Raw genomic sequence first — 13,990 nt, 5'->3', positions numbered from 1 at the left:
TCTAACAGCCTAGGTGCCCGCACTTAAGCGGGGGTGTTGGAGACTCAAATAAAGAAGAGTCCTACATCTAATAAACTTAAGTAAAATGTGTGGTATATAAGTGTTGTAAATTGGACCTTAACATAAGCCAATTGATTTTGTGTAATATGGGTTTCAATCTTCACACTTGTAAGCCTAATATATATTTCCGACACATATATAAGATATTTTTCTAAAGTTGAGGGCAATTGCCCCTCCTTGACCCTTCTTGGCTCCTTCTCTGCTTGCAGTATGCTTTGTTTTTTATGTGTTTGTCTTGATTTCTTTGATTCAATGTTTTACATGACTGAACTTACTGTGGATTGCTCAAACATTACTTTCTGATTCAGTTCTTTACTTGACTTTGCTTATTGTGAATCATGCAAGCATTAATTTTCATAGTTCATCTGATCATCTTTTTATTGCATGATATATTGGGTTTCTGTTTCACTCAAGCAAGCATTTTTTTCATGATCAATGGATATGTTGAACTGAGTTTTTGTTCTATATTTATATGTTGTTTTATCTTGTTCAGCGTGTTAGTGGTACTGTGCATACAAATTTATATCCCTTTTCTCTGAACTGTATGTGACTTTGCAGGGAATGGTTGATCAAGCACAAACCCTACCATCATGCAGAAGATAGCTTGGCAGTTCCCTCAGTCCAGTCTTTCCTATCAAGGCTGCAATGGAGCTTTCAACATGCCTTCCATGTTTCAGAGTTGCTGCACATGGGAACTAATCTAATACATCATTCCAGAACCCCTTGGTGCGATCATGTGCAGCTACCACTAATTTTTCATGGTACCACTGACTGCGTCACCTGTTTTTTTCCAAGCCCCATCTGAGACAGGTCCTGCTGGTTTTGCATTCAATTTCCTTGTGGAAGCAGTTTTAGCTGTTGTGTTCAAAAAGTTGCAGCTTCCAGTGAGTGTGTTAAGCTTTTGATTCAGAACCATGGTGATATGACCAAGACTGGTAGGCTGTCCGAACCTTTTGATTACTGTGAAGAGCATTATTCAGGATGAGGAGCCAGTTTCTTTTTGCAGAGGAAATACTGCGAAAGTCATCCATTACTTCCCCACCCTGGTTACTGCATTTATTCTTGTTATTAATTAATTTATTTTTCTAAAAAAGATTGTGTGTTCAGTTATTATTGGATGCTAACAATTTTCTTTAATTTGACAATTACTCTAGAGGCTTTTCAACTCAGAGAAAGACAGAGATGGTAACTGGAAATGGTTTGCTGGAAACTTGCCATCTGGAGGTGCTGCTGGTGACTCATCTCTACTCTTTGTATTATGCTCACATCTGTTCGGCCAATGATGATGCCTAGCCTGCAATAAAGGGAGGATAGAGGCTATTCAGTGCTCTGATTGATGTCTACAGGAAGACATTGAAATCTGATGGTATTGCCAGACTGTAATGTAAATTTAACATGTCATATGTTGGAATCATCTACCATTGGTTGTACTTTGGAATGTATGATTCTTTGAAGCGAGAGGTCTTGATTGGAAATTTGCAGGTCAGTATTGTTATTTGTTTTGTTTATGAATTAATGACAGATGATCTGGTCAGGTTTGTTTGTGTTATAACTAACCTCAAGTTCCACTAATTCATTGGCTTTTTGTTGTTCGTGTGATATCAGTTGCATGCTTTTGCTGCAACAATGTCTTTTTTTTTTTTTTTGAAATTTATGTGTTGTCACTGTAAAAGTGTTTATGTGGTGTTTGACATGCTGTGCTTGTCTCTGTGGTTGGCTTGATTTTATGTGCTATTATTTTGTGATCTTTTTTCAATCTTTCATTTTGCAACCATTTGCAAAAAAAAAAAAAAAAAAGAGTTCTGGAGGTTATTAGATATAGCCTTCTTCGTAGCCATCTGCTTCACTTTCTATTCTCACATAAAGCACGACAAGATTTATATCACTTTATCTTTAATTCAATGGAAACCTCCAAATTTTAATTTCCTGGGGTGTCTTAGAAAATAGCAAGAGATGATTGATATCCTTTTAGAAAGAGGTTAATGAGATAGAAATCTATGTACAACTTTTTAAGCATTCAAATAGTTAAATGAATGGCATGTTGAACTTGTCTTCATCTCCCAACATTTTGTTTACTGGTTTTAATGGATTTTAGGTTAGTGATGACTTTGCTAGTTAATCATCTATTTTCTCAGGTATTACCGTTCCTAGCTTTGCCCCTATGTTGCTCATCCTGCTTCCTACCCCATTGATAGTGTCTGTAGAAGAATAATGATGACATCTTGTGAAGCAGTCAAGTACAAGAGCTCACTGGATGCCTTTCAAATATTGAAAAATAAGAGTGCCCGGCCCCTCTTCAGGGGTACTGGAGTAAATATCCTTGCCCTTGGTCTCACCGGTGCCGGTAAGTGTGTATATGACAATTGTATGATACTGTTTAGCTTAAGCGGTATTATTTTTTTCGCTTTAGCTTTAGATTCTGAGCCTTGCCATCTGAATGAATTGGATCCTAGATTGTAGGAATTGTAATATGATATTTATTTGAATTCTTTTTTCGCTTAACTAAATTACGTGCAGTTTAATTTACATGATGGATCAAGAATTTGCGTTTCCAAAAAATATTACCATCTTTTAGGAAATGGGGAGCAAAAGAAGAAGAAAATTGAATTCCCCTCCTGAGAATTTCCATAGAAATGAAAATGCCAAATCTGCATCATCTATTGAAAATACAAGCATACGAATCTCTATGTCTTAATAACATGATAACAAGTGGGAGCAATGCAATTCAATTCAAATTCATATTTTTTCATAATAAATTAATCTCGTTTAATGAAGTTAACTAAACACAAATCACTATTAGATGCCCTATCTCTTCCTTTTGTTAAAATTTTGACTAGCTTTTCAACTTCAAAAAATCAAATTATATTCAAATCCCATTTCTGTCAAAGAGAGATCAATATTCCTTGCTTGCAAATAACTTCATCATTCATATGCATGCATTCATTTATACCTATTTGTTCAGAGAGTTTGCTTTATTGCTAATGTTAATCCTTTTTAATATTTATACCTATTTGTGGTCCCTTGTGCTGTATTTTCACCATTATTTATATCTTGGTTTTTCTTCTACTTTATTTGCAGGACATATTGTGTAACCCAAAGGCCTGCCACAGCAAAAGTTCATTCGGTACCCAACCATTTTTTATTTTCTGATTCATCAACCATTTAAATTTATTTTGACATACATACATAAACACATTAGCTAATGTTAGTGTAGGATAGTTAATCGTTTACCTAAATTCGATCAACTAGAAATTGGTAGAGACAATTTTTAATGCTCTAAGTGAAAGCTACATCAATTGTTGGGTTGTTCTGTCAATTGTAAACTTGCCCTCCTTTTCAAATTAGCAGATGGTTTGGTAATCTAACTTCAACTGCATGCATTTACTACAGAGACTTACTGAGTTTTCTTTCAAATTTTACTGATAAGAATTTAAAACAAAACTCTACCCAATTCATAGTCTAGTCTTGTCAAAACAAAGTTGAATTTGTCACCTAAAAGCGATTTCGGTAATGTACAACAATGATATTTTGACAGTTTCTTTCTTCCATATGGGACTTATCAGAAGTTGGGGCATTTTGTTTCTGGTTTTTGGAAGGAATCAAAGTGCCAGTCAGTAACCAATTTGTTCTTTTCTTTTAAGAAACTTCATTAAAGCACCTTCATAATTTGCTAAAGTTAGATCTAATCTCTTGCCATATTTATCGGAAGGGTTGTCACATTTCACATCAAACTCAATCATTTTTCATGCCTAATCAATAATTAAACATCCCTTAAGTTTGTATCGAGGTTAATTTTTATCTTATTCTTATTATGATTACAGCGAGTGTATATATGTATATAGACACACACACACACACACACCATATTAATATGCAACTAAGATATTCTTGTTTGTTTTTTCACTTGAAAGCTGCTGCTGCTGCTCCTTGGGGACCAACTTCTGATGGTTTTCGGTGAGCAATTCGTACAGATCAGGATCAGAACCAACAGCTGTACGGTGGAGATTCAGTCAGTCATATCTCTAGTCAATGCGGCTGTAGCAGATTTCACCAGCTGTGAAAGTGGCACTATCTTTTTTGGGTCAATTTGTTTTTTTTCTGTTTTTGAAGATTTTATTTTTCATTCATTAATTAATAAAAATGGTATCCATAATCATTTCATGTTTCTTTAGCTTTGTAAAACATTATCACTAAAATATTTTATTTTTTAATCTAATTAGTTGAATAATTATTAATTTTATGTTGGTAATAAAAATATTATTATATTTTAGTCAAGAACATTATCATTGTTTCAATGATTTTTTATTTTAATATTTAAATAAATTTATAAACTGAAAATATTAGAATATGTCAGTGTCTGTACATTTACATAAGAATACAAGTAAAAAATGGAAAACTCGGCATCACAAACAAGAGACAGGCCTCAATCCGATGGAGAGAAAGAAGGGAAAAAACTATGGATTACCGAGTCTGAGTGAAAACATAAACAAAAACAAAAACGCAAAAACATATTTCGCTTTTACTTTTGAATCCTGACGCTTTCTCTCTTCACTCACTCACTCACTCACACACTCAGACCTCTCCTTCCTGTTGTCTTCTTTCTCAGCTTCCAACTCTCTCTTCTCTGTCAGTTCTTTTTCTCTTTTATTTATTTTTATTTTCTTAATCTGTTGCTCAAACGGCATCGTCATTGATTTTTTTTGTCTGTTGCTCTCTCGTTTTGATCTTATTTGTTTGTCGTTAGCGTTAAAATTTGTTTTGTTTTCTTGCATATTGGAGTGCTTGATGGTAATTTCCAAATGTGGATGAATTTAGCTTTTATTTGTAGAAAGAATGGCTTTTTGGTTGTTGTATTAGTTGAATTTTTGAATCATTTTGTTGTGCGATAAACTTTCTGGTCTGGAGAACGCTGGATATTTTCTGTTTGGTTCTCGGGTAAAATTCAGAGAAGAGAAAAGAAAGTTGTGAATTTTATGCTGTAATTTTGCTTTGTTTTTTGTGAGAGAGAGAAACGTTGCTAAATGAAGTAAAATGCGCCAAGTTTTTGTTTGGCTCCGAGTTCTGCTTTGTTTTTTTAGTTTCTGTTTCAAACTCTTTTCTTCTCTTTTAGTTAGGATGAAGAATCTGGAAATTCATAAGCTTTGAAACGTTTCCTTTTTAGGTTTCTTGCATTCTCTTCCTAGTCAAACGGAGGCCGTAGGAGTTTTAAATGTGTTCTTAATTTTTGTAAGCTTAGGCATGTTTTACCTTATGTTTAACAAATTTAGCTCATAATTCGGCCGGCTTTTTCTTCTTCTTTTCCTTCTCTCTCTCTCTCTCTTTTTTTTTTTTTTTGGTGCTTATGCTTTGATCTGAAATGTCTGTATGCTTTCGTCTTAATATTTAACTATTCTTCAGCCGTTTTTGCAGTGATATTGAGTTTAACTTGCGTTGACAGTGAGTAAACTCAAACTCTCTATAATGTAAGAAATATGGAACTCAATAAAAGAAAGGTGTTATTATAATATCTTTTTGCTTCAGTTTTATTTGTTGGCGTTTGTTTATTTTTTGTGTTTTTTCGCAGCTTGTTTTGAGAATTTGAGTTGATTGGAATTCTTGGTTCAAAATGAATGGGAATAGACAAATGGAGGTGCATTACATAGATACTGGTTTTCCTTACACTGTCACTGAAAGTTTCATGGACTTCTTTGAAGGTTTGACTCATGTTCCTGTGAATTATCCCCAGGCAGCGCCAATCCATGATCAGGTACTTTCATTTTACAGTTTCTAAATTTATATTTCAAAAAAATTAAAAAAAATATTTCCAAAAGTGGCCCATTAGGTTGTTCATGCTTTTGGCACTGGTTTTGATGTAAGGTTGTCAGATCCATGTTGCCTATGAATGGGGTTATCGGTTGTTGCCCTTATGCATTTATGACTTTATTTGTTACCAAAATTGAGAGTAAATTCAATTATTTGTCAACTGTTATGTATGAAACTTTTGCCAAAGAGAAGAAAACTATGAGAGGTACTTTCTGGAATTGGATTGTACTAATGGCCATTTTGCTTTTAAGTGAACCAAAATGTTTCCTTGTTTCTATATATGCATGATCTACCATTATTTTTATGCGAACATTATCTACATTATTTTTCTCAGGAAAATACCTACTGGTCAATGAGTATGAATCCATACAAATTTGGATTTTCTGGTCCAGAGTATACTTATTACTATGGTCAATGCGAGGTAAATGATCATTTGCCTAGAGTAGATGCTGGCTGGAGGACCTGGGAATATGGTTCAACAATGAACACTGATGAACCCAAAACCACAGACACACAATCTGAAGGAGAAGCCCTCATGAATGTGCATGCTACACCTGAAGAATGTTAGTTAAAATTTTGTTAAAGTTACTAGCAAGTTAGAGTTACTGAAGATATTTTATCTTTGATTGCTGAAGGCTGTTTTTGGGTTATCTTTATTTCCGAATGAAACTTGCTTGTCTTCTTCTTTCCTTGCGAATTTTTATCCTTCAGTAATCATAATAATTAGTTACTTTTGTAGTCTTTAAAAATTTGCTTTTGCTTTTGCTTTTGCAGGCAGTCCAAATCATCAGAGTTCTAATAGTTCTCAGGTAGGAAGCTTGCTTGCTGATGTGTTGTATTAGTATTTGTTTAATGTCCATGCTGGATTATCAGTGTTATGTCAACTGTGTTTCCTCTTGAAAATCTTATGCTTACTCATATCAAACCCTTCATATTTTTGCTGATAAGGATGTGGCCTACTTCCTATTATCACAGGTTGTTTGGCAAGATAATATTGATCCAGATAGCATGACCTATGAGGTTTGTGTTATATGACTTATCTTAATTTCTTATAATATACTGCATTTTTATTTATTAGCGGTCTACAAAATGATGCAGTACAGGATCTTGGTTTCTATGATTTTTTTCTCTCTTCTCTGTGTCCTACAATGTGAATGGTGTTATTGTCATTTATCAACAACAAGGATGCTGCATCATGAGAATCTTCTTTGAACCAGTTTTGGTACATCCGACCCTAGGATTTTTATAACATATATTAAATCATTCCTATTTATTGTACCATTTTGTTATATGTTGTGGTACAAATACTAACATCCTTTTGGGACTATCCAAATTTAAGTACAATAGCTTTTTAGCTGAAGAAATCCAGCTGACATTTAGTGTTCTTTTAGGAGTATTTACTTTCTAGTTTCTTCTTAAGTTGTGTAAAATTTGTTATAATTCTAGTTGTAAATAGACCAAGTCTGAGGGCAAGAGTGTAGCATTAGCTGGATTAAATTTTGGATATTGGTTTCTGCCATTACTCATGCTGTCAGCATATTATAGTATTTATTTGTTGAATCATTTCTGTATGCAGGAATTACTTGACTTGGGTGAGGCAGTTGGAACTCAGAGTCGAGGTCTCTCACAGGAACTTATTAATTTGCTTCCAACTGCAAAATACAAGTTTGGGAATCTATTCTCAAGAAAAAAATCAGGGGAGAGGTAACACACTGGCTTCCGAGAGTGTTACTCAATATTGCCACCATCAACTATAGGCGTCAATCTGCCGTTATTGTTAATCTTTCCTTTGTTTTACTTGTCTCCATGTCTCAAGATAATGAGATGGTTTACATCTTTCTGTTTTTCCATGTTTAGTGCATTTGTGTATCAATTTGCATTCTTGTGTTTCTGGTCAGAATGATGGTAAAAATATGTTAATCATATAAACATTTCTTGCTGTCTATATCTACCTGGAGATTTAAGAGGCTAATTAAACATACCTTCAGAAAATCCATATTATTCTTGCTTTTTCATTAATTTCATCTGGTTCCTGAACCTCATAAATGTTATAGTTGATATTGGACTGGATGGCACTCACATTTCTTGCATGGTCTGGTGATGTGCATGTTAAGCTTCCATTTCATGGTTAAGCACAGAGTTTGATGGTCTTAAATTGGAATAGTTTGTATTTTTTACAACTATGAAAATTCATTGCTTCTCTGTCAGAATCAGTATTTGCCAGAGCAAACTCAGCAACTGATAAAAGAATGAAACTTTGTTAATTATTGTTTGTGAAACAGGTGTGTGATTTGCCAAATGAGGTATAAAAGAGGAGATCGACAAATGAAATTGCCATGCAGGCATGTTTATCACTCTGAATGCATCAGTAAATGGCTTAGCATTAACAAGGTTAGTAACTGCTCTATTTAGCAACAAAAAATTTGTAGCTTTCTCATTTTCATTCTTCGATGACTAATGCTCATCTTTAACATTTTACATATCAGATATGTCCAATCTGCAACAACGAGGTATTTGGCGAGGAATCAAAGCATTAAAGCATCAAAGTGGAAGAAAAAGTTGTTTAATTTCTCTTTTTTCCCATTTATTTTATTTTTTCTTTTGTAAACATAGGGCCTGTGAAGGAACTAAGACGACACCCTGGTAGTATAAGCTTCTATAATCTTGATTTCTATAGTAAGAGAATGTAAATTTTCTTTCAGATTGGAGTGTGAGTCTGAATTATGGTGGCTTGAAAATTTTAAGCCTTAGGGTAGCGAGCACCCTAAAATAAATGAGTAAATCTCTTCACAAAGCCATTCCTAAAATATGAGAAGTACTTAAATTCTTTCACAGGAAATTACATAAAATATATTTTGAATTACGCATTCATTATCTTCTTTCTGATCATGAATAAGAAGGATATTTATCTTTGGTTAGGCCTCCTATCAGAAATAAGCTGCCTGGCTTAGTCTCAAGTCTCATTCTTTTAGAAGGTTAAGGGCATAATTTATCTATTAGTCTCTTAATCAAAAGTTTCAATCCTAAGCCCTAACTACTTTCATTACTAAATTCTTGGTTCTTTTGAACATATCCGTGAGAGCCAAAGTTGATGTAATTAAGTAGTAGAAAAAAGCACAGAAAGTGCATGGGCAGTTATGATGGAATGGGAAAGTCATGAAGTGGGCAAGAAGAAAAATGAGGAGTGGGATTAAGAGAGAAGAAAAAGTAAAGAAGCAATAAATATCAGTTAAGAAGCAAGCGTAGGGAGAGTATTGGCTTCTTGAAAGCTAGTAGTTAATCTTTTTTTTTTTTTTTTTCTATTTTGTCTTCTTTTTTGGTTTGATTGTTAGACGATTAAGAGAATCCAGGGTTCCAACAGATCTAGTATTAGAGTAATGAATTGGAGACGTGAAGGGTAGAGTTAAGGGTTGATACGAATTAAACTGAGTCTGAATATTTTTTTATTTGGATTTGGTTTGACTGAAAAATAAATTGGTTTGAATTCGTCGAGTTAATATTAAAGGTACTTTAAGTTTGATTCAAATTTATAACTTAAATTTATGATTCAGATATGACTCAAATTCGTGTTTGAATTTATGGTTCATTGATAAAATGATATTGTTTAACAATTATTTAACATGATTTGAATCAAGTCACAAACTAAATTTGAATCGAATTAAGTTATCTATCTAGTTTGTAAGTTAAATCAAACTAAACTCTCTATTGCTCGAGTTTTATTCGATTTTAAAATAAGTTGAACCACTTAACTTGAATTCGGTTTATGTTCAAAATAAATGAATTTGAATAGAGTCGAATCGGTTTTTAAGTCTAAGTCAACTCAGTTCGATCCAATCCTAGGTAGAACAAAGGTGATGGATGGACGACTAAACAATTTGGAGAAAGGAAGGGAGATTATGAGGGGTGAAATAGAGGTGATAAAATTATTATTTTCGTTTGATTTTGGGTGGAAAAAGTGGTTAACGACCAAACCTTGGGTGAGAATATGTAATTCACTGAAAATATATTTATTTCTTTCACTATGTGGGCACATGGCAAGTCTAACTTCTTTAATTTGTGATTAATTGCAATCCTTTATCTTAAGAAACCCCAATTAATAATAATCAATAATGTTTTCTCCATCCAATAAAAAAAAATAAAAATTAATTACACCTACCTCACAATCGATGCTATAAAATAATAAATAAATAAACAAATTTGGGCCAAAGATAATAATTAAGGGAAAGGGACTATTTCCCACCCATTTTTTAGAGCTATTTAAAAATATACCTACACTTGATGAAAAATTCAAACACTTACCCATTTCTAAATCGTCGTTAAATTCTTTATTAAATAAAGAGGTAAAACCATCATTTTACTATTTACATTCCAATTATAGAATTTTATCATATTTTCTCTCTTTAATTTTAAAAATTAACTTTTACCCCATCTCTGAACTTTAAAAAGTGACTTTCACCCCCCCAAATTCCTAATTTTTTTTTCACTTTCTCTCCAACCACCGACGACGATGTGGTTGGAGGGAGAGTGACAAACGTCGTCTAGATCTGGACGATGCTCGTTGAATTTCACTGAACGATGAAGCATCGTCCATTCTTTGGAAGACGCTTGTTGTCTAGAATGGATGACCAAATGTCATTTAGAATAGACGATGAAATGTCGTCCAGACTGGATGATGCTTAGTTGTCCAAAGATCTGGACGACGCTGATCTGGATGAGACGATTGTGGTCTAGAGGTCATCGTTGTCGAGAGGTGGTCAATCTCTGAACGAAAACTTCTCCACCGTCACCGAAAAAAGTGGCTGCATTTTATGCGGGAAAAGTGAAATTTTTGAAACTTAATTCATAGGAGAAATGTTATTTTTCAAATTAAAAGGGAAAATATGAGATGAAATTTTAATTATTTAATATTATTAATAAAATAACGAATTTACCCCTTAATCCTAACAGAAAATATATGGATGTGTCCAAACAGATTAAACTTTAGGTAAATATTTGAGTTTTTATTAGGTGTGGGTATTCGTTTGAGATAGCGCTAAAAAAATGGGGGAATAGTCCTTCTCCCTAATAATTAATTAATTATAAACAAATCTCCAACGGTCAAAAACTTGACGAGCCCCACCCAGTAACCGTTACATCTCGTCCCCTCTCTCCAGCAACATGACCACCTGCTTCACTTTCAGCTCACATTCTGGAATCTGGGTCACCGTTTCTCTCTACAAAGATCAAATCTTTCGCTCACAAAAAATCGTTGCACCTCAGCTTCGTATCTGGGTCTTCGTTATTTTCTCTAAACTCTCTTTCTTTCTCTGTTTATGATGGAACCAGCAAAAATCGACTGGAATAGAATTGAGTCCGTGTTTGTTGAAGATAAAATTTATGAGAATATCAATGCACCCAAATGGGTTGATTTGCTGGCTCCTGATGAAGTTCATGTTGATGATGAAGCCTGGTTTTGCAGACCTGGTAAATTTTCTCATTTCTTTCTTTAAATTGCATTAAAATATGTGTTTTTGTGTTTGAGTAGTGGTTTTATTGAATTGAATTGGTTGGTTTTTTGTTGCTTCAGATTGTAAGCACCCAAAGACAGTTGAGGATTTCTTCAAAACACCGTCAAGTTCGAAGGTTTTAATCTCTATTTTCTTTTTATTTCACATCAGAACATAAATATATCAATAGTAGCATTAATTGATTCTTGTAGCGAATGTTGCTGTTTTATTGATTTTCTAATTTTTTCTTTATTTTGGTGAAGTTTTCAAGATCAATTGAAAGAGTTCCATTTGGAGAGAGGAATCAGAGGTGCCAGTTCAAGTTCTTCGCTTTTTTTTTTTTTTGTCAGTCCAAATGAGTTCAAGATTTAATTAATCAAAGTTATACTCACTCTTTTTTGTGTGTCTATTTTTGCTTATTTGGCTTCAGAGATGCAAGATTGAAGAGAAGAGGACAAAGTCAAACTTCGTTTCCATCGAATGATATGCCAACCAAATTTGTTGAAGACTGTGAAAATCAAAACCCAAATTCAGCAACACCCCAAAATCATGTCAAGTCTTTGAAAGCTGCTATCAAATCAAGCAGCGAAAAGAACAATAAACAGATCAATGACACTTCACAAAATGATGAAATTTTGCCAAGACTTAAAGCCACACTTTCAGCAAGCAACTTATTTGCGGGCAGAGATATATTCAATCATATTACTGAATTTTGCAATGAAATGAAGAAACTGGCCACGAGGGCAAGGGAGAGGGAGAATGTGGAGAAGAAGGATCAAGAGGGTGAGAAAATGGCCGTCCAAAATGAGAATTCTTCTGAGGTTTTAGGTGAGTTGGATGGGAGAGAGAAGGAGAGGAAGCCATTGCTTGAAGTAGTGGATAAACAGAAATCTGATTCTGAGATGGGAAGTGTTAAGGACAAGCAAAGGAGGAAGAAGTAAGTTCATTCACACTGTCTTTTCTCCGCGGATGATAGGTGATGTTTATTATTGAGTTCTTTGTAAAAATTATATATGATTTGATCTATTTGACTGCATTGTGACCCTTTTAAGCTAACTTTTTAAATAGCTAGAGAAAATTTGTTGCTCAAGAAAATTTATTTTCGATGGTGTAAACTAAAAACATACTAAGACTTCTGATCTGCTAACTAAACCATTAAGAATTCGCGGTTTTTAGTTTGCAGAAACCATTAAGTTGACCTGTATTTGTGACTAAAAAGTCTGATTGATATTCAATTTGTGCAGAAGATTTGATGAGTCAGAAAACATTCCGGTCTCTTTGAATTTGGAGAACATGAAGAAAAAAGGAGAGGAGTGTTTGTTGCAAATCAGAACTAATCCCCCCTCTCCTCAATGCTTTTCTGCCACTCGTACTGCCATGAGAACAACCCCTTCAAAGTCTTCTGCATACAGGTCGATGGTGGTATGTATTTAGCTATTTTTCATTCCGTTTGAAATATAAGGCAGGTTAGGTATTATCCAATTAACAAAGACTAGTGCACCAAATATGCGATGGTTTATAATAGAAGAATCTTGCAATGAGTAAACTGCTAGAATCAAGAATTTCTGAAATGCAGTGAGCTGATAATTCATGAACTATCAGTTTATTGACTAAAGAGAAGAAAAGCAGAATGTTCTGTGCTTTGCTGGCCTGGTTCTAAGATTTAGTCAATCTCAATTCTTGGCTGCAAACAACTGCATATAAATTTGCTTTATGTTACACTAAAGTGATGATGTTATGACCAGGAGAGGAGGATCCTTCAAGAAATGGAGCAGAACAAAGAGGCGACTAAAGAAGGAGCTGTAGATAAAGGGAAGAGTGTTTCAATTGTTGAGGGAAGAGAAGCAAGAGCTCTGGATGTATTTTGGTTCCTGAAGCCTTGCGCACTATCTGGGTAAATTTGAACATAATGCCAGTGATACAGTCATTCTTTAGTTTTACTCTGAATGAAAACTTTCTACTCTTTATTCATCGATTCATTGCATTGTAGTCTTCATTCCTTGTTCATTTGCCATTTATAAAAGAAACTGTAATTAAGTATGCAATAATTGCACCGAAATCCATTCAAATTGAATAAAAGTTGTTCGTACTTTCTCTTCATCCCTTGAAAGAAGTTCCAATATTCTGATGATAATGTAAATATCATTACTTTGGTGCCACACCTTTCCCTTTATTTCAGGGCAGTGTTCCTATGAAAGATGCTCTTATTTTGATCAAATAAAACAGGGTCATGTGATATGAATCAACTGATCAACCGTGTAGAAAAGCATGGAGAAAAATGAAAATTTTATTTTCATATATAAGTAGATAACTTCAATCAAATACAATCAAGCACCTGTAGGATGATTGATTAATTTTGGCGTTCAAAACTAATTTCATTCATCCCCCTTTGTTTTAGATAACTTTGACAACTTCTAAGATGGAATGATAACCGTCAGAAAAAGCCAAAATCTTTGGGTTTGGTGCTTCTGTTTTGTCTTTCTATCCTACGCCCTTTCCCGATATAGACAATACATATTGAGATAATTCTGAACCCATTTTGGACAGAAAACCAACAACAAAGATAGGCCGCCGTTAACCGTTTTCAACCCTTATCTTGTCAAATTGAAATATTAGAAGAAAACCCTGCACCTACTCAAGTT

The 13,990-nt window shown here is 34.0% G+C and overlaps 2 protein-coding genes and 1 pseudogene across 8 annotated transcripts; all 3 read left to right on the top strand.

Moving 5' to 3' along the window:
• The first annotated feature begins 495 nt into the window (after positions 1 to 495).
• On the top strand, positions 496 to 4,270 carry LOC123216378 (annotated as a pseudogene).
• Positions 4,271 to 4,442: 172 nt separating this feature from the next.
• LOC123216176 (E3 ubiquitin-protein ligase BIG BROTHER) lies at positions 4,443 to 8,563 on the top strand. Of its 5 annotated transcripts, none has more exons than XM_044636558.1 (9): positions 4,443 to 4,686; positions 5,470 to 5,522; positions 5,624 to 5,806; positions 6,197 to 6,425; positions 6,637 to 6,671; positions 6,838 to 6,882; positions 7,439 to 7,566; positions 8,145 to 8,253; positions 8,349 to 8,563. In XM_044636558.1, exons 3-9 carry the CDS (start codon positions 5,666 to 5,668, stop codon positions 8,397 to 8,399), a joined length of 738 nt encoding a protein of 245 aa, XP_044492493.1. In that variant the 5' UTR covers positions 4,443 to 4,686; positions 5,470 to 5,522; positions 5,624 to 5,665; the 3' UTR covers positions 8,400 to 8,563. The 5 variants fall into 5 exon arrangements, with proteins under 5 accessions (XP_044492493.1, XP_044492496.1, XP_044492495.1 ...); XM_044636561.1 differs by lacking the exon at positions 4,443 to 4,686 and adding an exon at positions 4,732 to 4,995 and having other exon boundaries at positions 5,470 to 5,552; XM_044636559.1 differs by lacking the exon at positions 4,443 to 4,686 and adding an exon at positions 4,733 to 4,995.
• Positions 8,564 to 10,978: 2,415 nt separating this feature from the next.
• Positions 10,979 to 13,448, top strand: LOC123215658 (E3 ubiquitin-protein ligase BRE1A). Of its 3 annotated transcripts, none has more exons than XM_044635854.1 (6): positions 10,979 to 11,325; positions 11,429 to 11,484; positions 11,612 to 11,658; positions 11,779 to 12,285; positions 12,596 to 12,770; positions 13,094 to 13,448. In XM_044635854.1, the coding sequence occupies exons 1-6, from the start codon at positions 11,175 to 11,177 to the stop codon at positions 13,244 to 13,246; spliced, it is 1,089 nt and encodes a 362-aa protein (XP_044491789.1). In that variant the 5' UTR covers positions 10,979 to 11,174; the 3' UTR covers positions 13,247 to 13,448. The 3 variants fall into 3 exon arrangements, with proteins under 3 accessions (XP_044491789.1, XP_044491790.1, XP_044491788.1); XM_044635855.1 differs by having other exon boundaries at positions 12,593 to 12,770; positions 13,097 to 13,448; XM_044635853.1 differs by having other exon boundaries at positions 12,593 to 12,770.
• Positions 13,449 to 13,990: the final 542 nt, after the last annotated feature.

Source organism: Mangifera indica, chromosome 5, assembly GCF_011075055.1.
Source record: "Mangifera indica cultivar Alphonso chromosome 5, CATAS_Mindica_2.1, whole genome shotgun sequence".
Lineage (NCBI taxonomy): Eukaryota > Viridiplantae > Streptophyta > Magnoliopsida > Sapindales > Anacardiaceae > Mangifera > Mangifera indica.
This window is presented reverse-complemented; position numbering and strand designations above follow the sequence as displayed.